Raw genomic sequence first — 24,666 nt, 5'->3', positions numbered from 1 at the left:
GGTTTGGGGATTTTTTTCTTTTTTTCTGACTTGGTAATTTGTAAGACAATTTAGCAAAGACCCTCCTGGAAGATACTTTGGGAAAACACCAAGTTTGGAAAGTGTCACAGACTTAAACCAGCAGTGCTGATGATCTGGGGAGGCTAACGGTGGTCTGCTGTTTTCCTAAAGAGAAGGCAGAGTTGGGAGCAGATATGTCTAGGGAAAATAAAACTAGTGAAATTTCCCCCCAAAAAACATAACCAATGGGAAATTTTCCAGAAGCAGTGGAATTTGGAAAATTTAAGTGAAATCAGGGGCTTCAGTGGTAGATAAGCCTCTCCTGCTGGCCCTCTTCTGTTTTCTAGTCCGTTGATAAGCGTATTCGGTTATCTTAGCCTGCTGGCTTCCTTGGTTTAGACAAAAGTGAAAACAATGCAGTGCGAAAGGGGCTTAGTGACTTGCAGCCTCGCTTGCCTTTTCTGCACCAGAACACAGGCCTGTGAGATACCAGGTACCACGCAGTGTGTTCTCGTGTTAGGGGATAAATATCATATAAAATAAAATGGAGTATTTTTATTTTTTTAACATTTTAGCTTCAGGCTGAAGTTTTGGGGCTGCAGAATCACCATGGAACTCAGTTACGCGGCTGTTCTCGGTCTGAGTGTGGGCACACTTAAACTGCTCACTTGCTCATTTGTTTATTTCTTGGGGTATAATTGACATATAACATTACATTAGTTTCAGGTGCACAACATAATGACTTGATACTTGTATATGTTGCAAAATGTTCACCACAATAAGTCTGGTTAACATCTGTCTCCACAGTGGTCGTCTATTTCTTTTTTTTTAATTGAAGTATAAGTCAGTTACAATGTGTCAGCTTCTGGTGCGCAGCACCATGTCCCAGTCATGCATATACAGACATATATTCATTTTCATATTTTTCATTTTGGTTACTATAATATATTGAATATAGTTCCTGTGCTATACAGAACTTTGTTTTTTAATCTATTTTATATGTAGTAGTTAGTATTTACAAATTTCAAACTCTCAGTTTATTCCTTCCTACTCACTTCCCCCCTGCCGGCTCCTCCCTGAGAAGCCCCTGCGTGGAGACCCTCAGTCTCCTGTGAGGCAGTGTAGGAAGCCTCTGCATGGTCTGCTTTCGAGGGTCTGGGGGGCCGGCCCCGCTTGGAGTGCCCGGAGGGAGGGGGAAGGAGGGGAGTGTGAGGGAAGGTGGACGGGAGGCGAGTGAACGATACACGCCCTGTGTCAGGAGGTGGGGAGACAGGGCTTGTGCTCTAGAATGAGACGGTCCAGCAGGTGCTGCCCTTGAATTTGGAAAAGCAAATGACATAGACATCTCCAGCCAGATGGTTCCTCTGACCGAAGAGCAAAGGTAATATTTTCTGTCATGAAGAAGGTTTGTGGCTGTTGCTAATTATGCATTTCAAAGTACAGCGAAGTTCTGTGAAATCAGACCATTTGACGAGTTGTTTCAGGAAGAGAGCTCTGACTTGCGGAGATGGTTGTGCAGTTTACATGCGAAGCCATAGTCCTTGTCTGTCGTTTGACTCGACAGGGGTTCTGTTTGCTTTTTCCTTTGGGCTTAAAATTTTTGCCTTTCCTGTGTGAGATGTTGATTATTGCTACCCCAAAGTGTCTGGAATATGTATGGCTTTAAGCTGCGGGATCAGATTTGCGCTCCTGATACTTTAATTTTTACTGCGTTCCCACCGCGTGTGCTTCTGTTCACACGTTACACGTGGCAGTTCCTGCTCCGCGAGACCACATTCAAAACTGCATCTTCCTTACACACCCAGGCCCAGGCACCCAGCACACCTGTGAGGCCTTCCTCCTTTTTGTTGGCTCTTTCTCTTTGTGTTTGCCTGGCACGTGCCTATTTCTTTGTACTCTCATGTTATTTCTATACAAAAATCGTCTTTTATCAAGTAGAAAAAGCTTTACAGTCATTTTAGCTCCAGGTTGTTTAAAGTTGATGGAGTGACTGCATGTTCGGCTTAGATGTTACTGCACAGTGATTCAGACACTGTAATTGCTGTGTTATGTTTTCTCCTTGATCCGGAGGTGACTGCAGACAAGTAATTCTACTCTGCCAGACCATTTATTTCTCTAATCATTGTCTGTTTGGCTTTTCCTTGGGTATGTATGATTCTCGGGTGTAAAGTCCGCTTGGTTCACTGAAATACACACGTACGATACTTAAACATTTTTGGAAGTTGACGTTGTGAGCGCAGGGTCTCGCTGCATCGCTGGGGTGGGGCCGTGGAAGGACTGAATGCACCGCAGAGTCACGGTGGTGGCATTTGAACACTTATAACACAGGTGGGCGAGGCAGGCAGGACCCGGAGCCCTCGTGTGTTGTTGGTGGGCATGTAGCCGGGGGGGCCCCTCGCCAGGTTACACTCGGCCTTGCTGTGTGAGCCCGCAGGTCTGCCCCGAGGCACGTACCCAGAAGAACCGGAAGCGGGGACTCGAGCATTTACTCGTACACCAGTGTTCCCAGCTTTGTTCACTGTAGTCAAACACGGGAGACTGTCCAGATGCCCATCAAGGAATGAACGGACAAACCACAAAATATGGCCCATCCATACAGGGGAATGTTACTCGGCCTTAAAAAGGAAGGGCATTCCAGCACAGGCTACAACACAGGTGAACCTTTACACATGATGCCACTGAAACAAGCCAGACACAGAGGGCAAGTACTGTTATGGTTCCATTTACATGAGGTGCTTAGAATAGATTCCCAGAGATTAAAGCAGATTGGTGGTTTCCAGGGCTGGAGGGAGGAGGAGGCAGTATTCAGTGGGGACAGTTTTTGCTGCAGATGATAAAGTTTTGGGTAGATGGTCACACAACATTATGTAAGTCTTTGATGACACTGAATTGTACACTTATAAAATGATAAACAGGTCTTTTACCACAATAAAAGGGAAATGTATCTGATAACGTAACCAGAGGGAAGGTCTGACACATGCTTGGTCACTGACTCTGCGTGGCCCGTCCGAGTCTCCTGGACCCACACCTTGCAAGCCACCCTGGGCAGGAAGGCTGGCGAGTGCGCTGCTGTGTCTGCGGAGGGAAGGAGCCGTCGGGCGGGGTCTTCTTCAGAAGCAGTTCCAGAAACTATCCCAGCTTTAGTGTTCGGTGTAGGGAAAAAATAAGAAACAAAACGTCTTGACTTTCTAGAGGACGTTGTAAAACAGGGAAGGTGACAATCCAGCGTTTTCATCCGGACGCTTGTCGTTCCCTTGACGAATAAGTTTGTGTTTTCTTTCTTCCGGTCGGGTAGCTTCCAGACCGCGCCCCGCTCTCACCTCTGTGCCCTCGACAGTCAGCGTGCTCTAAACCTGGTGGGCAGTCTTGTAGGAATGGAGGAAACATCTGTGTCTTAAAAAAAAATCCTTTTTTAAGATGTTAAGTGTTAGCTTGCTTGCTAACAGAGTAGGTTCTTAGCATTTTTAAAAAGTAGTTAATTAATTATCAAAGCGTTTTTTATTCTGCTACAGCCTGGATTTTTCTTCTAATTAAAGTTACCCTTGAATTTAACATTGCAGATCTGTAAGATTTTCATCTGTAAATATTATTTGAAGAATTGAATCTGTTGTAATTTAGATAAACTGCATCAGCTAAATTTTGTAGTAACAAGTTTTACATTTCTGCTAGTTTTTGAAACATGCAATGGAGATTTTCCTCATGGTAGTGGGAAGATATGGGAGAGAGATGATTACATCAATCAATTATTTGAACAAAGATCGGGTGTAGCTTACATATGATTTTGTAATAATCCCTGTTTCCAAGGAAAAATATTTGCACACTACTTAGTCATCGTGTCATTTGTAGATAAATGGGTCGTGGGTTGGTCTTCGTTTTTACTGACAGGCAGATTCTGTGTGTCAATGTGGATTTCATGTATACTTCGTGCGTATCACAAGTGTCTGAAATCAGGTAACTTGAGCAAAAATGATTTTTCTACATTAAACATGAAATTTCATTTGAACCTGGTTTAATTGGTGCCGTCATCCTCTTTTGCCTACCGTGAGCAGATCCCGGTACCCACAGACGCCCAGCCCGGGCAGCCCGGGATTTCCCGAGCCCGGCTGGTTCCTGGGGTGCCGCCTGGCTCCATCCTGTCCCGTCGGCTGACCAGCTGGCCGGGGAGGGAGGAGGTTGGATCTGCCCCTTATTTGCTGCTCGGTTCCCACCGTGGGTGAGGGACGGGGAGGAGTAACTCGGGACCAGAGGGGTAAAGGCGGCTCAGAGGCTTTGCCGTGTTGTGGCGTGTCGTCTTTTCTGGGAGCACATGTGTGCAGGGCAAAGGCGAGGCCCACGCTGCTTCCTCAGCCACACACTACAGCCCAGGCATGAGGAGCAGAGGATGTCCTGGTGCCCCCCAAGAGCTCGCAGTACAGCTGGGAGATGGTTCCAGCAGGTGAGGTGTGTTGCCAAGTTGGGGGGGATGGGGGCCTGATTGCCTGCTGGTGACGGCATTGCTGTCCCTCACCCGAGGTGGGCCCTGGAGCTGCGATGGGGGGGCTTCCCTAGAGGACCACGTGCCCCTTTGGATAAACTCTGCAGACCGCCTGGGGTGCGGGTGGAAGGCAGTCCTTTTGCTTTATAGCCCCGCGTCGGGGCAGTCCTTGCGCTGGCTAATGAAGAGGAAGTCGGTGCTGTAGGAACAACTCCAGTCCCCTGGGCAGGGGTGCGTGTGTGGGTGGGAGCGCAGGACTGCTGGCGCCCGGGTTCTGGATCTGGACCAGTGCTGTGTAACCTCCCGCGTGGCTGGCATTCAAGCCAGCGTTCGGGACCTTGACTGTTGAAACATCGTGTGGCTGGAGTGACATCAAAGGGTAAACATTCAGCACAGGAGTGGGTCTGTAGGGGGTGAAGGCAGGTGTGCCCTGCAGGATGGTCCTGAGACATGCGGTCACCTGGTTGACCGGAGGGACCCTCTGAGCGACAGCTACGTTCTTGCAGACAGAAGCTTGATCGTCTGCCACCACCAAGAATTCCACAGTGAGTGAAAGAGTGAAGCGGGAGGTCCTTGAAGGGTCTTTTCCTTTCCTTTCCACTAGTGAGTGACGGTCATCCGGACGGGATGTGTCCTCATGTCCCATCCGGACTGCTGGACCGTAATGGGGGGCACGAAGGACTGTCTCGGTACGTCACTCATTTTCTCCCCTTTTGGAAACTGAACCAGATTTTCACTATTATTCTGATGGGTCACTAAAACTACACACACCCCTAGCAAACGGGGAAGGAAGCCCTAAGTGAAAGTGGAGACCTTTGAAATTTACGGAGCATCAAAACGTCGATGACAGCTGTCGAGTTTGGAAACTCTGACCCCAAGTGGCATTATTGGTGGGACTTCAGTGAAAATCAGCTGGTGCCCGGCTGCCGGTCCGCTGTCTGGCGTTACCCACGCGTCCCACCGAGCCTCGGGAGGCGGGGGCTTGCTCCCGCACCATCCTTGCGCGCACTTTGAGTTACCGGCAGTGCCACCCCGGAGCGGCTCCCGGCCTCCGCCTCCCCCAGGCCTGGGCCGAAGAGGCAGCTCCTGCTGGGCCTCTGGAGCACGTGTTCGCAGTGTCCTTGGCGCTGCTTTGGGTGAGGGTGGTGGCTCCCTCCACGGATGCCCCGAATGGGGGCGGGTGTTGTCAGAAGGACACGTGTGCGAGGGGCCCTGGAGAGCCAGACGCCCAGCCCCAGGTGCATGTCCTGAGCCTGCTCCGCTGTCCCATCCACGTCCACCCCCGCCGGCCTCTCTGCCGCCCGGTGACCCTGCCACCTGGCCCTGTGACTGGCACCGGCCGCTCCAGCAGCTCCCCCTCATTTTACCTTTTGGCTGCTAAGTGCCTGGTCTCCATGTTGCTTTTAAATCCACGTGAAGGAGACGGGGATGCCGGCGCTGGTGCACAGCCCACTGACAGTGGCCGTGGGCAGTGCTGCCTGGGACTCGGGGAGCCCTGACTGAGTTGTCCACGTGGGGGTCCCCTTTACTGAGGAGGAAGCAGAGCGGGAGAGCTCGCGTGTGCTCACGGCCACCAAGTGCCCCCTCTGCTTTTCTCTGTCTAGGCCCAACTCCGTCCCACCCGTACCCTGGGGACAGCATGTTCCCAACTCTAACTAAAGCACCACCGCCCAGAACTGGTGCCAAGGGGCAGTCCCCCTTTAGGTTTCCCGCAGCTTCCTCACAGGGTGGACTGTTTCTTCATCACCTACAGTAAGGACAGGCCCCTGCGCAGAGGACACTTCAGCGGGTGGTGTGTGATTCAGTGACGTCTAACCTCTCTGGGCTTCAGCCCTGCGCATCCCACTGCAGGGGGTGCCCTCTGCATCCTCGTGGCCAAGGCAGCTTTCCTGTGCCGAGTCAGCAGGCCGGAGACGCCGCGGTCCCAGGGTTTGATGTGGGAGTCCAGGCGCCGCCCCTGGGCCTGGTGCACGCGTGCCCCAGAGGGACTGAGGTCAGTGCCCTGGCCTGACAGTCTGCTTACAACAATGGACAACAAAGAAAACCCCTCCTCTGGGAAACCTGCCGTCTTCCTGGGCAGCATTTCACTCTTCACTTCTTAATGGATCAAGTACACGAGGATATTTTATAAATTTTAAAGGGCCAGACACACATGGGCAAAAAGGCCAAAGTGCCTTGTGCAAGCTCGCGTGCGTTGTGGAGGATCGTGGCTCTCTGCGCGGTCTGTCCCGCAGGGAGTTCCCGCCAGATTCTTTGTCTCCCGGGACCGGCCGTCCAGAGGCGTCACCTCAGGCCGTGCTGACTGACCAGCCACTGTGACGTCATCCTTCCAAAGCCCGGGCTGCTGTAAATTGTTTTAAATGGTGTAATTAAGAACTTCAGACGACTGAACTGTCTTTGAGGGGAAGAATCTGTCCCCTTCTCCGGAGAGATAATTAGTTCTTAGGGTTTACAGTTGTTGAAGAATTTACTGTGAAGTAAGAGACTGGTATTTTATTCTTGCATTTATTAGTATTTAATCAAACGGAAAGTACACTTTTGGTCTGGAAATCTTGGCTTCAGCGTTAGGATTAGACTGAATTATTGTTGAAAGAGTAAAAGGTACAGAATTACATGTTCAAGTTATCGAGCCACTGGTAGGTTTTGGGCACGACGTAGCTAATGCAGGGCTTAGAATTTCCTGCCTCGGGTAAATCATTCGGAAGCAGCACGCTCGTCGGTGGCTGGTGGCCTTGTTGTGGGGATGGCGTCCGTCCCTCCAGGAGCCTTGTGCCATCAAGGCTGGCTCGTTCCCGGCCGCCAGAGCGTAGCCGGAACATAAGGCTGTTCCACTTGGGACACCCAGTCATAAATCACGCCGCGCTTCTACCCGAGAATCCTTCACCGCAGACACTGTGAAACTTATTCTTTATTACGGATAAAGAGGACTTAATTCCGTGGTCCTCGGTCGGGGCCAGGCTTGAGCCCTCCTGCAGACTAGCGGCTGCTCTTTCTAAGCCAGTACTTAAGACATTCCGGAAAAATTTGTAACCACATCTTGCTTGACGTTGTGGGGTCAGAGATAAGGGCATGAGCATGCGAGACCAGAGGGGCCTTAAGGTTTGTTCGTGAGCAGGTGGGAGGGGAGGATCCAGCGGCGCAAAGCCGGGGCAGCTGATCATCACTCCACGTGCGTTTAGGGCGGGAGGAGGCACGCTCTTCCTGCAATGGACTGGAGGGTATTTCTGGCTTTTCAGGTTCTACAGTCTCGTCACGACCACAGCTGACCCTGGACCAGCATGGGAGTGGGGCACCAGCCCCCTGCATGTTTGAAAATCCGGGTGTCACTGATAGTCCCAGTCCGCTCTGTGGTTCTGCAGCCGGGGACTCAGCCAAGCGCAGATCACGCATCCTCCTGCGTTTACTGTTGACAAACGCCCGCATGTCAGCGGACCTGCGCGGTTCAGACCCGGGATGTCCGAGGGTCAGCTGTGCCGACAAGAGCTGCCGCCATAGGACACAACGAGCCTGGCTACCTTCTAGTGAAGCTGTATTCGAGACTGAAATTGGAATTTCATATCATTTTCACGTGTCAGGATGTGTTTCCTTGGACTTTCCCCCACTACTGAGAAACGCCCTGCACCCCGCCCACCCCTGGTCATTGGCAGGCGTTCAGGTGCCTGAGCTCTGCACCCGCAGGCGTCCCGGCTGCTCAGGCCCGGCTCAGGTGCATCCTCTAGAACGTGCGGATCCACCCAGGGAAATGCTGATGGGCAGGGGGGTAGGGCCAGGCTGCTTATGGGCTAGTGGGTCCTGGCAGCCTCCCGGCCTTGGGCGGGGCACAGTTCCGTAGGCCTCCCCAAAAGCTACAGTTGGTTCACATCCCGAGTGTGGGGATGCTCTTCCAGGCCATTTGCTGTCGCTGTCTCCTGAGGGATTCAGCGGAGCCTGTTACAGAATCTGGATCTCACTGTACACACCGGGCTGGATAAATCGGTGCAGACAGAGATTTGGTGACTGAACCTGGGGAAAGGGTTATAGTGATTCCCTTGTGTAAGCTGATTCTGTCACTGACACACAGGCGCTCGTTTTTAACATCCAAATCTATCCATATGCAGGTGGGAGACTTTATTAACTAGGACTTTTTCCCCAGGGCTTGATTGCAAACAGGCATGTGATGCTTCGATACTGCGGGGGCTTTACTGGGGTGGGGAGGACTGTGAATCCCATCTGCTGTGGGGAGGAGACGTTTGGGAGCTTTGCACCTTGCACCGTCCGGCTGGTCCAGGAAGCACGTGCTCCCCCAGAGTCCACGGTGACCACGGGCAGGCCGCCCTGTGCTGCTCTGGAACAGGGGCCTCTGGGGTCTGGCTGCTTTGCCTCGTGGGACAAGTTGTGTCTCTCAGATTCTCCCACGTGTTCCAACATGTTACTTATTCTCTAAGAAGTCAGCCAAACGGCCCCGCTGTAGAGGCCTGTGAAGAAGGTTATTTTCTGCCGTGACGTATTTAAGCTGAAGCTTCCCAGGGCGTGCCAGGTTTAAGGGCTGACACTTCATGCTGAGCAGCAGCAGCCGCCCCTTTGCTCCTCTGGGACGGGCTGTCACCGAGCGGCCCGGGCTTCCTGGTGCCGGGACGCGGGAACACGCGCGGGCTGTGAGAGTTGTGCCCTTGACAGGGCGAGCCACAGGGCCCGTACGGGGGGCCCCGGGGGCCAGAGCTCCCCGGTCAGACCCCGCGGTCAGGGCAGCGCTCCCACCTTCCTGGCGATGGCTCCCTCGTCGCTGTTGGCAACGTATGCAGCTCACGGGTACTGGACAGTGAGGGAGAATATGGTATTTTTCATGTTTTCCCTTCACAGTGAGCTATACGCGGATCGTCCTGGGTCCTCCCTGCAGTTCCGTGGGCGGGAGTGACGCAGGGCTGCAGTGAGGCCTGGGGAGGCCGGGGCCTGCGCATCAGCCTGCTGGTCGGGTCCTGAAGGCGGGTGTGGACCCTGCGCCGCAGGGCGTGTTCTGTGCGGAGGACACGGGGTTTCCCAGCCCATGCTCGGGGGGCAAGAGTGGGACTCAGGGATCCCCATGGGGCTCAGGCTCCACGTGGGGCCCAGGGTTCCCTCAGAGCTTGGGGTCCACGCGGGGCCCAGGGTTCCCTGCATCGCGGAATCGGCCGCTCTCCTCACGGTGGCTGAGAACACAGAGGGGCTTTTAATAGTCAAAGGACCTGGCGGAGCGGGGCTGTGGGCTTTGAACCTGCGAGGAGGTTGCGCCAGGTTCTGAGCAGCAGGTTCCGAGGTGCACGCTCCTGCTCGGGTCTGGCTGCAGTTGCCCGGCCTGGTGTCCCCCGCGCTGCCCAGGAACCCGCGGGGAGGCCGGTCAGGTCCCTGTGTGGTCCCACCCCCAGCAGACCTGCCCCGTTGTGGGCACCACTCACCCCTCGGGAAGGAGCTGTGAGCAGGGAGGTGGGGGGCGCAGGGCCTGGGAGACGCACAGAGTCACCAACGGCCGAGACCAGACCAGAGCTCCAAGGCCTCCTGCCCACCTCCCGCCCCTTTCTGGGGACCCAGCGCCGGGGGGTGCTGGGCTGGTTAGACCCCTTAGGACCACTGGGCCCTGAGGACAGGCTCCGCTGGGTGGAGGTGACCTGCGATGTGCTGGCTTCCCTGGTCCAGGTTCCTGCAGCTCCAGGGGGTGCTTAATGTCCCCCCTGGGTGCTGGCCCCTCGCTGTGCTCAGAGACCCCAGCAGTTTGGTGGGCGAGAAGCAGGTAGGAGGGGCCGTTCTGCCAAATGAAGGGTTGTTGGCTGCTGTTCCAGATCCTGCTCTGATGGCTGTCAGTGCAGACTTCACACCTCACCTCTGATCCTGGGCTCCTTGTGGAAGGTCTGGGCTTCACTTGTTCTTGAAACCTGCTTCCTCTGATCATCTGTGCATCTGGTGTCCTGGATGGTGACCCATTTGTGGTTAAAGACCAGTTTTTCCTTCTCTAAGTACTCAGAGCTTACTTCCGTGAATTGCCTAAAAAGGACTGAAGCAGAATCACCTGAACAAACAGTGCCTTAGAGCAGGACCTCTCCCACCTTCTCCCAAAGAGCCCTCAGAGCAGGGGCAGACGGGTAGTGACTGCCAGCTTCCGAGGGTCTGGGAGCCCAGCAGTGGGAACCCTGCTTACAGTCTCCTCGGCTACCTTAGCGAAATTGGGATTGTGGTTTTCCTGTTTTATCGTCATGTTGCTGTAAAATTTTTTTCTCCACAAAATTAATTAGCCAGCATGGTGTGCAGCGTGTGACTGTGTGTGCACTGGCCCCCACCGTGTGTGCTGAGCGTGCACACTGAGGTTTGAGCACTTTGACACCAGTGCCTTGCATTTCACGGAGAGTCTGCGTGTGGGTTTGACTCTGGTCTGTGATGCCCTGGTTGGGGGGAAGCTTTGTAGGGAGCATTTTAAAGAGATAAGTGACAGTTACTAGTAAACTTCTAGAAAGACTTCTGTAGGTCTTACTGTTCGGGGTTCTGGCATCATGCGCCAGTTTTTGGCTAGATCCAAAGAGATTTTAAACTGTTGGAATGAAATGTGAGCAGCAGTCTCACCTGGAAACATTTTCCAAACGTGCTTGAGGCTTCAGGAGGTTTCTGGAGCAGTTTGTCAAACGGTTGATGCACTTGCTCTTTGTGTGTTCTGTTTCTTTTACACACACACACAGGTTTGTATTCTCACTGCCCTGTAACTAATTCTTGTTTTATTACACAGATGTAAAACAGTGTTTGAGCTTCAGAACAGAGAAGTAGTTACCTTCTTGCGTTGCTCAGACTTGGTTTGATAACATGAACAAAAATGAAGAGTTTGGAAAAGAAAACCCAGTTTTATTTTAAGTATAACTTTTAAATGTCGTCAGTGCCTGTTTTTATGTAGAAATGGTTGTTTTAAAGACCAGTGGACAAGTTTCCTTAGATGTCCCTCTAAGGTGGCGGCTCTGACGGGCAGATGTTTTCACGTCTGTTTTATAAGGCGCGCTCTTCAGGTGACGTGGGATGCTGAGACGCACGTGCGCGTGGTGCTGTGGCAGCCGTTCTCCACCCTGGCCCCGAGCTCCCCAGCCCTCGTTAGGTTCTTCACAACCAAGGCATCGCTAATCAGGAAGGTGCTCAGCAGGGCTGTGTCCAGTGATCAGAATCAAAGAGGCACAGGTCCCAGACCCAGGGCGTCCTTGTGTAAGCGCAGAGCGGGGAGAACGTGGCATTTGTGGGAGTCCCACACAAGCAGTTTTTGGTTTGGACGTTTAGCTGTGTAACTGATGCAGAATGGCTCCTCCCTTTGTGTGCACATAGCTAGGTTCACGGAAACTCAGCAGCAAGCAGGGAGCACCATTTTCCTCATGGGTCAGCCCCACAACAGGGGCTTTGAATGATTCTTTTCTTAATTAGTAAACTTTATGTTTTTCAGAGGAGTTTTAGGTTCACAGCAAAACTGAGCAAAAGATACAGAGTTTCCGTACACTTCCTGCCCCAACCCGTGCATAGCCCGCCCCCCACTATCGCCACCCCCGCCGGATGGCACGTTTGACCGTGTTTACGTCTTGCTGGTGCGCTCTCTGTGGGTTTTGACCGATGTGGTGTCATGTATCCACCGGTGCTTCGTCCTGCGCAATAGTCTCACTGCCCTGAAAATCCCGTGCACCCCTTACCCACCCCCCTCCCCCCGCCCCGGGAACCGCTCCTCTTTTTACTGTCTCCAAAGAACTGGGATCCCAGAGTGGGCAGCCTCTTCAGATTGGCTTCTTTCACGTGGTACTAGGCACTTAACGTTTCTTCCGTGTCTTTCCGTGGCTGGACACCGCGTTACTTTTTAGCGATGAATATAATACACCAGCGTCTGGAGGAGCCGCAGTTTATCTAGCCGTTTTCCTACTGAAGGGCATCCTGGTGGCTTCCTGGTTTTGGCCGCTGTGAAGAAAGCTGCCATAAACACCCGTTTGCAGATTTTTGTGTAGATAGAGAGGGATGTTTTTGCACAACTTTGGATGCACTCTGAGTTCGACATGCCAGATGGCAGCACCATTTTGTTTGGCAAAATCATTTCAACCTAACTGAACCCTTTTTGGTTGTTGGAGTGTAATGAGGAGCCCAGGCTCTGCCTGTCTTTTGTTGCCTGTGACCTGGCAGGTCTGTGCTGGGGAGGCCCTGGCTCGTGGCGCGGTGAGCCAGGCCTCAGGCGGCCTCGCCTTCTCCCCAGCAGTTTCCTTCTCGACTTTTACACCTGGTGGGGGTCAGCCCCACCCTCGCCCATCTCCCACCCTCCCTCGGCCCAGTTTCTTACGAGGTGATGGTGTGAATATTTGTTCTCTTCCGGGGGTTTGACATGTGTTTTTTTTCGCTAGTTAAGAGAATCCGTCCAGCCCGATGGTCGGGTGGGCTGACCTCAGCGCCGAGGACCAGAGGGGCTTCCCTGACGCGCTCTCCTTGTTCTCTGCTCAGCAGGGAGGTTGTAAAACAGCTGGCTTTCATTTAATGACTGCCCTGTTGGTGTCATGAGGGGCAGAGATGGGTCCTCCCCGCCCCTTGGTCGGTTCTCAGGGTGCCAGCGAGCTCCCACTTGGCACACCCAGCTCCGGGAAACACTGAAGCTGCCGAGACGGGCGCCCCGGGCAGGCCTGGTGTGCGGCCGTGGGCCCTGAGCCCCTGACCTCCGGGGAGGTGACAGTAGCAAACGTCTCGGCAGCTTGTTTGGACCCTGCTTGTAAGAAGGCAGCCTCTTGATGGGCATTTTCAGTGCGTAGGATACTGATACTGGAAATGGTTACAAGTGAAAGGTGCAGGATTGATTGTGAAGACGGTTGTGGGAAGGACAGTTTTTAGACAGGTGTGGACGGCCTGGGAAACTACAAGCAAAGGGGAAAGAAGACAGTTTCTGTTTATGGATTTCTTGCTTTTCATAATGGGAACCCGGCCTCTGGCGCCAATTGCTTAATTCAGAACATTAAACGCCATTCATGTTAAAAGGGAGATGAAACGAAATTCACTTCGTTTTTCAGCAGTCTCCAAATAGCCATGAAAAATCATTTTTTTCCTGCCACAAATTAGTGTCGGCCACTTTGTGGCTTCAGTGATGATGCAGGGGGCCGGCTCCTGGGCTCTGTCAGGCCCTTGGCTGGGGCCACAGGGCTTGTGCTCCAGGAGAGTGGGAGGGGGGAGCCTGGCAGTGCAACCCCGTTTGCGTCCTGAGTGCAACCTGCGGTCTGGTCCCCGTGAGTGCGGGGAGGCAGGCGGTACCGGACTCACGGGCTCTGCTCAGGAACGCGGTCTCACACGGCGTGAGCAGCCCTCGTCTGCTCTCAGTGAATATTCAGAGAGCTGGCTTGTTGGCGCCTCTAGTCTAGTTCTCAAAGCCCTGAACACTTGGGTTTGGCCCCTGACAGAGCGCTTTCTCCCTGTCCCCTACCCTGGCGGGGCCCCCCAGGCCTCTGCTCCAGGGCTGGTCCCGCGGGGCCAGTTGGCTGCTTCGGGCAGAAGCCTGAGGTCGCTGCTCCCCGGACAGTCCCTTGGTAAGCAGCTGGTGCTTAGGGCTCATAGATGATTGGGTTTTTTAAATTTCCGCCTCCACTTTCTGGCTTGGAAACACGGCCAGCTGTTAGCTGAGCGGACTCTTTGTCATTCAGCCCCAGGACCACTGCACACATCGTGACCCTGCTCCTCATGGATGTGGGTACAGTGTCCCAGACACAGTGCACCCCTTCTGTGCCGCTGACGTCCTTGGGGTCTCGGTGCTGCCACTGCCCACGCTGGTGCTCGGCGCTCCAGCAGCTGCCGTGGCGGCTCCTCTCGGACCTGGGTCCTCTCCCTTCTGGGGCTGCCGCTGCCTCCATTCACAGACACCTGCATCCGCCCCGGCACCCGGGCCTCAGCGTGTGCAGGTCTGCCTGCCAGGGACTCGCCTCTCCTTCACCCTCCCCCGAAAACTCTGACTTGGCCTTTTTATGTCAGCACCTCCTCCAGGAAGCATCAGGTCCCCAGACCCGCAGCTGCAGGCTCCCATAATCCTGGATTTCTCCTTCTGAGTCCTTACCTCAAGTATGATTCAGTGATTCGGGTAGTTAGCTCATGTGTTCAGCAGGTATGTACGAGCATCTGTGATGCATTCTAAGTGCTGGCATACAGCAGGAGACCAGTTAGAACTACTCCGACTTGAAGAAGACAGGAAATCCTCAGAACACTGGCTTGAAACAAATGGGCTTTCTTTTCCTTGCGCAAGGAGAAGTTATCAGCAGACAACACTGCTGTGGTAGTGGCTCACAGTGTCAGGGCTGGGGCTCTCCAGTCTCTTGGCTCTTGCCTCATGTTCACCAGATGGTTGCCACAGCTCCAGCCATCACATCTGCCATGTCAAGGAAGGAAGAAAGGGGAGGAGATGGTGCCAGCCACATAGGATTTTTTTTTTTAATCAAAACAAGACCTGTCAGCAAACTTCTAATTATTGGCCAGAGTTGTCACAACATTTGCTACCTGTATTGGAGCTTAAGGCAATGCATAGCAAATAAACAAAGTACATCTAGTGTAATTTCATGTGATCTAAGTGCTATAAAGAATGGGAACTAAGGGATGGAGGAGCTGGACTATCTCAGGGTTTCTCTGAGATGAGACGGTGCTGTTTGAGCAGGGTTGGGAGCTAAGTGGCAGAGGCCCCTGTGCCATATGTGAAGGGGAGGCATTTCAAGAAGCATGAGTGGCAGGTGCAAAGGCCCTGAAGCAAGAAGGACACCTGTGTGTGTGCGGAGCAGCGAGAGAAGAGTGGATTGGGGGTCCTGGTCAGAGATGAGGTCAGGCAGGAAGGGAGGGCCCCAGGTTGTTGGGGGCTGTTGCGGCCACATGTGTAGGGCCTTGTGGCCAGAAAGAAGGACCTGATTTGTTTTCATGTTTCTTCATTTTATTCAACCTTTTTTTTAAACTAAAAAAAAAAATGTTCATACCTCTGAGTATTTATTTCACTCAGAAAAGTATCAACAGTCCTTTATTTTTTTTTTACATGTGTGAGCTTATGAGACATAGTAAATGCAGAACATTTGCTGTCATCACCTGCACTTCATGTTACACTGGATTTTAATACAATTTTTTTTATCCTCATAAAAGGAATTCACGTTTACTGTAGAAAACTCAGAAAATGCAGGTAAGAGCAGAAATATTTTAAATCATTCTGCTGTACCTTTATCGATTTTTCTAAAATGAACTTTTGTTTTGGAATAGCATTAGATTTACAGAAAAGCTGCAAAGACGGTGCAGCGCGATTTGCTTTTGGTGGCTGGTTTTTCTCCCCAAGTGGAGCGCGTTTGCCCGGTTCTAGCTGCAAGCCCTCAGCCCAGTGGCTCGTGCATAGGCGCACTCAAGTGTTCATTAAGCATTTATTTACTAGTATTTGTTCATGGCTTGTCCTTCACTCTCCCTTCTGCTCCTGGGCTCTCGGGCTCTTCGTTCCTTGGTGGGTGATCTCCGAGATCTCCTCCGTGACACCCCACCTCTGTGCCTGCCCGTTCCTGACACGCCTGTCCCAGGGACCTCGGGAAAGGCAGACCTGGTGGATTTTGCCCTTGTTTGAAGCGCTGGGGCTTCTCAGGGACAAAGCCGGCCTCAAAACCTCCCCTCAGAACCCCTGGGCCTCGCCACCTGCCTCCCCGGCTCTGCTGCCGGGCTGTTGGCCTCAGCCGCTTTCCCTCGTGCATCCTCCCCCGCCAGCTACTCATTGTCATTCGGGTCTCTGTGCGGATGGCACTTTCTTCAAACCTGTTCGTGGCTCTCCCGTGGCAGCTGCCCTCCCTGCCTGGTGGCAGCCTCCCTGCGGGTCCCGCGAGGCTGCCTACTTGGCCCTGGACTTGGCGCTTGGTGGGTGGTGGCTGTGGATATTGCAGAGTCCACATGAGCAAGTGTCTCCACCGGGCCTTGTTCCCTTCTTAGCTCACTTCCTGGGGTCACCACCGTGGCCTTCCCCAGGCTGGGGGTAGTTGATGAAACTCCAGGTGGGATTTCATCCTTGGGGCCTGGCAGAGCGTGGGGACGTCGCTGTGGGGGGCATTGGGCAGGTCTGTCACACACATGGCTCAGAATTCCATCGGCTTCTTTGTGCCACGTCGTGCACGGTGGCCCCGTGTGTGTTCGGCATCGTTGCTTTCCAGGCAGTGCTTCCCCCAGCCTGTGCTGAGCCGTCCTCGCTCCCCGACGCGCTTGCCTGCCTTGAAGCCTCACTCTTCTGGCTCCCTGGTTGCTAGCCTCTGCGGGCCCCTCCTGGCGTCTGTGACACCCCCATCTCGTCTGCAGCCCACCCCTTACCTCTCCGCCCGGCCTGCCAGCCCGTGGGACCTGCCATTTCTGCCCGGGCTTCCTGGCAGCACACACCGCCCGCTTCCCTCACAGCCCAGCGCGCCCGTCCTGGGCCTGCGCTGCCCAGCACACAGTAGGCTCAGTGTTCAGCTGGTCTTTACCTTTGCCCATGGAAGGTCTCTATGCTGAATGTCCTCGTTGTCCACAGGGAAGAAGGCTGTGCACGGTTTGTGTGGTGTCTCAGATGTCAGCTCTGGCGGGGTTGATAGAAAATTATGTAAAAATTGCAGCTTTTCTCTTTTTGGCAGAGTACCCGTTGGTGGATTATGGTGCATTATTTTTGACTAGCGCTGGTGCTGCTAATGGGCTTAAGACCCAGAGGTGCTCGTGAAAGTACAGCCCGGCCAGGCAAAGTCCGAAGGAGCCGGGTGTGGGTACCAGGCCTGAGTCTCAGGGGAGGTGGATCAGGGAACCCTCACTTCAGGGAAACGGAAGTCGGTCTCATCTCTATTCCGTTTAACCGATAAGGAAGTCTAAGCGCCACTTTGTCGGATGTCGCAGTAACTGATGACCCACTGAGTGGACGCGGCTGGGACTGACACCTGCCGCTTGTTCAGGACTCAGATTTTGAACTTGACGGTTGTTCCCGTTAGGGACAGATTGCCTCTTGTTGGTTCTTGGCATGGTTTAAAGGGGGCCTCCCTCGCTTTGTGATTGACTCAGGGTGGCCAGGGCTGGTTCTCAGTGTGATGAGGCAGCCTGTGCTCGGGGCGTGCTTTTAGACCAGGTGGTCCAGGGCCATTGCCCTGTCGCTGGTCACAGGGCAGCGCGGCGGCTTCAAGCCAAGCTTCTGAGTCCTCTCCGTCCAGTGTGGAGATGCCGGAGCTGAGGCCAGGGCGTGACTTGGTTCAGAGGCAGCCCTTCCAGCTCAAGCTGTGCCAGGGTTGGCCAGCAGCCCTCCCCCTCATTCCAGGCTGACAGCCTCCAAAGTGCAGGCTGTCCAGGCTGTGCTTGGAGTCTGGCGGCTGGGATGGCTTGGTGATGTGCATGGCCCTTCCCCCGGAGGAGCGAGGGGTACTGAGCTCTCCAGAGACCTGGTCCTCCCTCCCAGGTGGGGGGAATCCTCACGCCCCTGCACCTGCAGTCACCTCATCGCCTCGTCCCTGGCCTGCTCTGCACACCTGACTGAGTCTGCCCAGCCCTTCCTCGGAGCAGGAGTGAGGGCTGGGGGTGTGCCGTGCAGGACAGAGTTCCTTTGCAGGCTGCAGAGGTGCCTGGCCCACCCACCCCACTCACAGCCTTTCCTGTGTTCTCCAGCTGGACTCACAGAACAGCCCAGTGAGGTTGGTGGAGTCAGAATTATTATTCCTATTTTATTGATGAGAAACTGAGGCTGGGAAGGGGAGTGGACATCTAACGTTCGACCTTTCTCCCTGTTGCATGCGTGCCGGTCTGAACTTCTGCAGCAGTGCTGGGGCTATGTCCTTTCACGGGGCTGACATGGACAAAGCCCTCCCAGCCGCTGTCCCTTTTCCCAGCCACTCGGCAGCAGCACACACTGGCCTGGCCCCCGTGCCAGCTCTGGGCTCCGGCCTGGGCCTTGAATCCTGGGACAAGTGACAGGGAGTCGGGCAGCGGGGACTTGATGGTGGCTGCAGCATCCTGTTTCCAGCGGCTGTGGTGGCCCCAGTGCCCGCTGCGTGCCTGCAGTCCCCGGTTGTCCCACAGGTGTTTCCTGAGGCTGGGTGTGGCTCTGGCTGGACTGTAGCCAGTCCGGGTTCCTACGGTTTTCTGAGCCTGCTTCTCCAGCCTTCCCAGAAGTTCTGGGAGTCACCTACAGGGCAGCCTTTTGGTAAATTGCTTTTGTGCTTAAATTAGCCAGTATCAGTTTCTGATGCTTGCCATCGGGAGTCCTGCCTGAGATGGGCTCGGGGAGGCCTGAGCCAGGGCCCTGACTGAGCCGGGATCTGCTGAGAATCGGCCTTCAGCCGCTGAGGAGGCCGCTTGACCTCTTCAGGGCACAGACACGTGCCTTTCTGCGGGGCTGTCGGGAGGGCAGAGGAGGGGATCGTGTGTGGTATTAGGAGCAGGCGGGAGGCACAGCGGAGGGAAGAGAACCTCCAGGTGGGGTGATGGGGTGTGTTGAGGTTTCGCAGTAAAGCAGACAGCAGGCCGAGTGGTGCGAGCTGGACAGTCTAAGTGAGGGGACTCGGATATGGGAACCCGCACAGCACGGGAGGAGCGCTGAGGACTTAGGGCTGCGGGCCGGCCAGTCCACTCTGCCTCTGGGGCGCGAAGGCAGCACAGCCCACCTGCCAACAGGGAGCAAGGCTACGTCCCAATAAAACTTTATTTACAAAGGCAGCTGCTGGGCCGGGTTTGGCCCGTGGGGGCAGTTTGCTGACTCTGCTGTAACCCCTTCATGTAGTTAGCGGTGATGTGTTGTTCGAGGTGAGGGGTGGTTGGAGTTGGGAGAGCCCTGGTGTGATGGTGGCCCAGAGACGTCCTTTTTGGGGAGGTGGGAGTCGGTGAGGGTGTCTGGGAGGATCAGGTGGACACGAGAGAGCTGAAAATGAGGAGAGCCAACATGCAGGTGCATGAGGGGCCAGGGGTGCATGGCACCAGGGAGTAGGGGAGCTCCTGGGGTGAAGCCTGGGTTGGGTGGGGGCAGGGTGGATCGTGGTGCCATTGGCCGAGTGCCACGTACAGGGAAGGACAGTTTTGGACAAGTTCACCTGAAGTGCTTCCAGGACAGAGAAGTGGAGACAGCGAGTCCGCAGCCCTCCTTCTCGCCCAGAGCTCAGAGGGAGGCCTGGCGGGGCAGCGAGGGCCAGGGGGCGCTCAGCCTGTGCTTGGGGGCTGACATCCAGGGTGGCGCTCTGGGAAGTGCTGGCATAGAGGTTCTGCCCGGGAGATGTGTGTCCCCGGGGACGTTTGTGGGACCCAGGGAGGGTGTTGTGGGGGGAGGAGGCACTCCAGGCCCGTTCTGGTCCAGGGAGCTTCCCCAGAACCCCTCTTCTCGCCTCCCGTCTGGTCAGAGTGGTTTTTATGAAACGCCAATTTCCCTAAACCTTGGTGCCGGCTTCTTAGGGCTCTTAGTGCCTCCTTTCTTTGAAACCTTTGCGATACTGACCGAAATTAGTACCTGTCAGAATGGTTAACGTGGAGGATACATCATAGGGTAGTTTTTGTACGTTTCTTTCAGCGTCAATAAAAGATACCTGCTTTCCAAAGCATGCGCGTTTTAGCCCAACGTCCACGCGCCCCCAACCACTTAACAACGCAGGTCCGCCGTGTTAAGTGCTGAGTTAAATCTACGTTTCCATGATTCATAATGATTTATTCTTAAACGTACTTTATTCAGAATGTCATGGTTTGTCTTCAGTTTTCGTTGCAAAAATTAATTGTTGGTAATTGTTTTACTTTCAGTAGTTTTAGGTACTGTTTAACGGGACCTCTTATTTCGGCCTTAACTCTGCATTGGTTAAAGATAGGAACAGAGAGAAACCAAAGGAGTGAGAGGAGAGTGGGCTGTTGGCCGGCTGCTCTGGGTAATTAAGGCAGTTTTCTGTCTTCGAAGTAACTGTATTGTAAAAAGGACACATTACATGATTAAATTCCAAAAGTGGGCGGTGGGAAGCTTTGGAAGAAGTTTTGTGTCTTAAACGCATGTGTGTCTGTTGCACTTTGCAAGTGACCCAGCTCTTTAAGGTGTGTGTAGCTTCAAAAATGGTTTTTCTTTTCAGGTCCTTGGGAGGATGGAGAGGACCTGTGAAGTGAAATACAAAGTGATGGACAGCCCTTTGGGGAAGATTGAGCTCTCTGGTTGTGAGCAGGGTCTGCACGGGATCAGACTGCGCTGCCAGAAGACCCCGGGCACTGAGTGAGTGAGCGTCCGCATGACACCCCCCACGTGCCGTTTGTTCAGAGCAGCAGAGAGGAGGAGTGTGGTTATTGCTCGTTCTCCATCGATCGCGGGGTGACACTACCCATCGCAAAAAGTAGCGTCTCTAAAGGTGATGGGCCGTGGTTGTTCGTTTTCAGCTTGCAGCCTGGGAGCCCTCCACCTCCCGTTAACCACGGGGACGGAACCGGTAACTAGTAGCCCAGTACGTGTGAGTGGTGTGTATGTTTCCAGAGGGGCTGATTGCCTGTGACTGTGAACGCTGTGATTCTTCAGCAAGTGGGATGTGGGGAGCTCTCTGGAAGTTTGGTGACAGGAAGCTGCTGGCCTGATCTTGTTTAAATCAGGACCAGGCTTTGCTGGTCATCGGCCTGCCAGGTGAGTTTTGTACCAAAGCCTGAGAACTGCTTAGTCAGGCGGTCCCGGGCCCCCTTGGATACGGTGTCCGACTGCTGGCGTGTGTGCAGCTGAGAGGGGAGGACACGACGTTCCCTTTTCAGCATGAAGTGAGGGTATTGCCGATTCAGACGGAACACGTTTCTTTTTTTTGAACGCGCTCCACTGTATTTCTTTAATTGCCAAAACAAAAAATTGGAAGCACTCCTTAATGATTTGTCCTGAAATGTACCGTTCAGTTTACTCCATTCATTGATTGTGAGTGGAAGTTGTGTTAAAATTGCAGTCCTTGTTATTTCTGCAGAAGAGGGCGAACCACCCACTCCTCGGCTCAGTGTTTGTCTTAACTGGCCAATAAACACAGTGCCAGGAACATTAGATACAGAAAATACATACGAAACATAAAAATTGATTTTAATGGACCCCTGTCAGAGCTGGCCATAATGAGCACAAACGCAGTAATAAATACCAGTTTTCGCCTCCTCTGTCGAGATTTTTCCTGTCGAGCTGCATGTTACAATCAATAGTCTTTTTTAAGACCAAAAAAAATCAAACCTTTGAACTATATGAATACACTCTTCTCTATTTCTATGAGAACCAGCTGGCTGCAGTGCTCAGAAAATCACAGGCACCAAATAATTTGTAGGGAAAATGTCATTTTGTCTTTTAGCATGTTCAGTTGCACAATAAATCACAGAAATTATGTGTTGAATTTTTTTTTTTTATAAAGACTCTCCTTAAAGTGAATTTGGGGAAGAGAGGGCTGGGGGGAGAAAACCCGCTTTAAATGCCCACTGTGAATTGAGAACAGAGTGAGGGTGAGACTCAGCTCTGCTTCTGCTCTGAGTACTTCCTGCTTCAAGTTAGGATTGGGTTCATCTGTGGAAAACAGGGTCCTCCGGGTAACGGCTTAATACAGTGCAGCTGACTTCTCTGCGGAAGATGTGCCTGTGGGTGAGCCGTGAGTGTGCGTCTGCTGGTGGCACGGTCACTGAGAGCCTGCCTCCCCCCGTCCACAGCTTTCATTCCTGCATCTTCAGGCTGTGGTCCTTGTCCTGAGCCTTCAAGCCCAAATCTGGGGTGCAGGTGGCCACACTCACATTCCCAGCAGCGGGTGGAGGAGAAGGGTCCTCTCACCTCATTGGCCACACCGTGCTGGACACATGGAGGTTGTCCTGTCCAGAGTCAGGGACTCTGTGTGGAAGGGAGAAGTGGGAAGTGGTTTGGGGGCACCAGCTGTCTGTTACGTATGGTTAATTTTGGGGAGGGAGATTTCAAAGTTAGAGAATAGCATAAAATTATCTGTATGAATACTCGTTAACACTTTATTTCATTTTTAAAAAGGTAAAAATTACATGATAAATAAAATGCATAGATTTTTAAGTGCAAAGTTCTGTGGGTTTTGATATATGTGTACAGCGCCCACCAACACAAACCAGGATATAAAACCCTCTGGAAAGTTCCACTGGGCTCCCTTCCTGCCACCCCTCCCTGTTGGCATCCGCTGCTCTGCTTTCTCTCGCGTCGGACGGATTTTCCTTGCTCTTGAACTTCACATAAATGCAGCCTTACAGCACGTGCTCTTTTTATACTGAGTTCAACAGTGTTTTCGAGGTTTGCCCGTGTTGTTTTGTGTGTCAGTAAGTAGTTCCTTCTTTGTTATTAAGTATTGGCTTGTTGTGCGAATATACCAGAGGTTTGTATTCAGTGCCCTGTTGCTGGGCGTTTGAGTTGTCCAGTTTGGGGCTGCTGTGCCTAAAACTGCTGTGAATAGTCTCGTTCAAGCCCCTTTGTGGACGTGTTTCCATTTCCCTCGAGTGCGTCCCTTGCCGTGGACTTGCTGGATTGCGTGGCACATGGTTGTTTAGCCTCGTCAGCAGTTACCAGCACTTGCCCCGGAGCTGACGATTCACGTTCCCACCCGGAAGGCACGGGGCCTCTCTGACTCCGCGCTCTTGCCGTTCTCGGGGGTGTGAAGTGTCCGCTCTCGTGGTGGTGGTGGCGGAAACCTGCCCTTTCCTGTTGGCGTACTTTGAACGCCGTTGTCAGTAAGCTTTCATCGTGAGGCAAATCTCTTTCCCGTTTTTACCTGGTGTTTTCTTGGCTCTTGTTGTCGATCTGTGTCTCTGCTTACACGTCACCGATCGGGTGTAGGAACTGATCGTTTTCTCGCAGTTGGAGGTTTCTGTTTTTATTTTTCTAATAACGGCTTTCAATGAGTAGAAGCCTTTAATTTTGAGGAAAACCAAAATGTTTTCCTTTCTGTCCAGTATATTTTGTGTATATTATTAAGACTATCAAATATATTAAGAAATATTTGCCTACTGTAATTTCACGAATATGTTCGTTTATAATTCTCTGAAAAATATTACAATGTTAGCCTTTTGTGTTTAGCCGTGTGTTCCACTGGCTTGAGTGAGATACTCAGGTTTTCCCACAGTTCCTTAGTTGTTTCAGCCTTACTTGTTGGGGGAGAAAAACGATTCCTTTCCCCGCAGAATCACCTTGGTGCTTTTGTCAGAAATCGTCGGCCATACGTGTGTGGTTGTATACGTCTGGACGCTGTTTCGTTGAACCAATTTTTGTGTCTGTCCTGGGCCAGTACATCACTGACTCGATCATGCAGCTTTGTGGCAAGTCTTGAATTAAGGTAATGTGAGTCCTCCAACTTCTTTTTTCTTTTTTGCCCAGAAGGTTGTCTTGGTTTCTGGGTCTCAGTTTGCCGTGTTACTTTTAGAATCAAGGTGTCACTGTCTCCAAAAACGCCTGTTGGGGTTCTGAATGGGAGTCCACTGAATCTGTGTATCAGTTTGGGGAGGGTCGCCCCTTGTACTGAAATTTCTGGCTCATGACTGTGGTTTGTCTCCGCGTTTGTTGAGGTCTCTTTACTTTCTCTCAGTGCTGTTTTGTAGTTTCCAGCTGAAAGATCTTGCGTGTCTTTTATAAAACCGATTTCTGAATACTCTGTTTCTGATGGCGTTCTAAATCAGTTTAACTTTTTCTAACCTTTGAACAGTTGCTGCTGGCATGTAACACTTGAGTTGTGCATGTTGGTCCTGTTCTGCCATCTCCCTCAATTCACTTCCCAGTTCTAGGGGTTGTTTTGTAGTTTGCTTAGGAGTTTCTCTGTGGAAAATCGCGATGTCTGTGAGTAAGCACAATCTGCTTCTCCCCTTCTGACCTTTGTTTCTAATTTCTCTTCCTTTGCTGCACTGGCTAGAAGCTCCAGGATGACGCTGAACAGAAGTCATGACAGTGGGCATCCTTCCCTTGTCGCATCTGGGGGAACTGCCACCCTTGTGGACTTTCATGGGCATCCTTCTTCGCACTGAGAATGCTTCCCCAGTCTGTTGAATTTTGCTAAATGGTTTTTGTACACGTGTCAACATAATGATATTTTTCTCCTTCATTCTTTAAATGCTACGTAAGTTAATTTTAGAATTTTAAACCAATCTTGAAATGCTGTACATCACTTAATTCATGGCATCATCTTTTTTTCCCGTACATATTACTGGTTTGAATTTGCTATTTTGTTTAGGATTTAGAGGTTTAAGTTCATGAGGGATGTTCATCTGTAATTCTTCTGCTAATGTGTTTGTGAGGTTTTGGT

General features: G+C 52.6%; 1 protein-coding gene across 3 annotated transcripts in view; it reads left to right on the top strand.

The window, feature by feature from the left end:
* MGMT (O-6-methylguanine-DNA methyltransferase) overlaps positions 1 to 24,666 on the top strand; it is a 230,779-nt gene that overhangs the window by 23,223 nt on the left and 182,890 nt on the right. For 2 of the 3 annotated variants that reach the window (XM_010952643.3, XM_045514974.2), the window contains exon 2: positions 20,503 to 20,639. In XM_010952643.3, the coding sequence (XP_010950945.1) occupies positions 20,515 to 20,639 (125 nt within the window). In that variant the 5' untranslated portion in view covers positions 20,503 to 20,514. Of the gene's footprint in view, positions 1 to 4,897; positions 5,020 to 20,502; positions 20,640 to 24,666 lie in introns of those variants that run through there. The other variant, XM_074373388.1, reaches the window with a different exon arrangement.

Source organism: Camelus bactrianus, chromosome 11 (assembly GCF_048773025.1).
Source record: "Camelus bactrianus isolate YW-2024 breed Bactrian camel chromosome 11, ASM4877302v1, whole genome shotgun sequence".
In the NCBI taxonomy this organism is placed as follows: domain Eukaryota; kingdom Metazoa; phylum Chordata; class Mammalia; order Artiodactyla; family Camelidae; genus Camelus; species Camelus bactrianus.
Note: the sequence above shows the minus strand (reverse complement) of the source record. Positions and strands in the feature narration are given on the sequence as shown.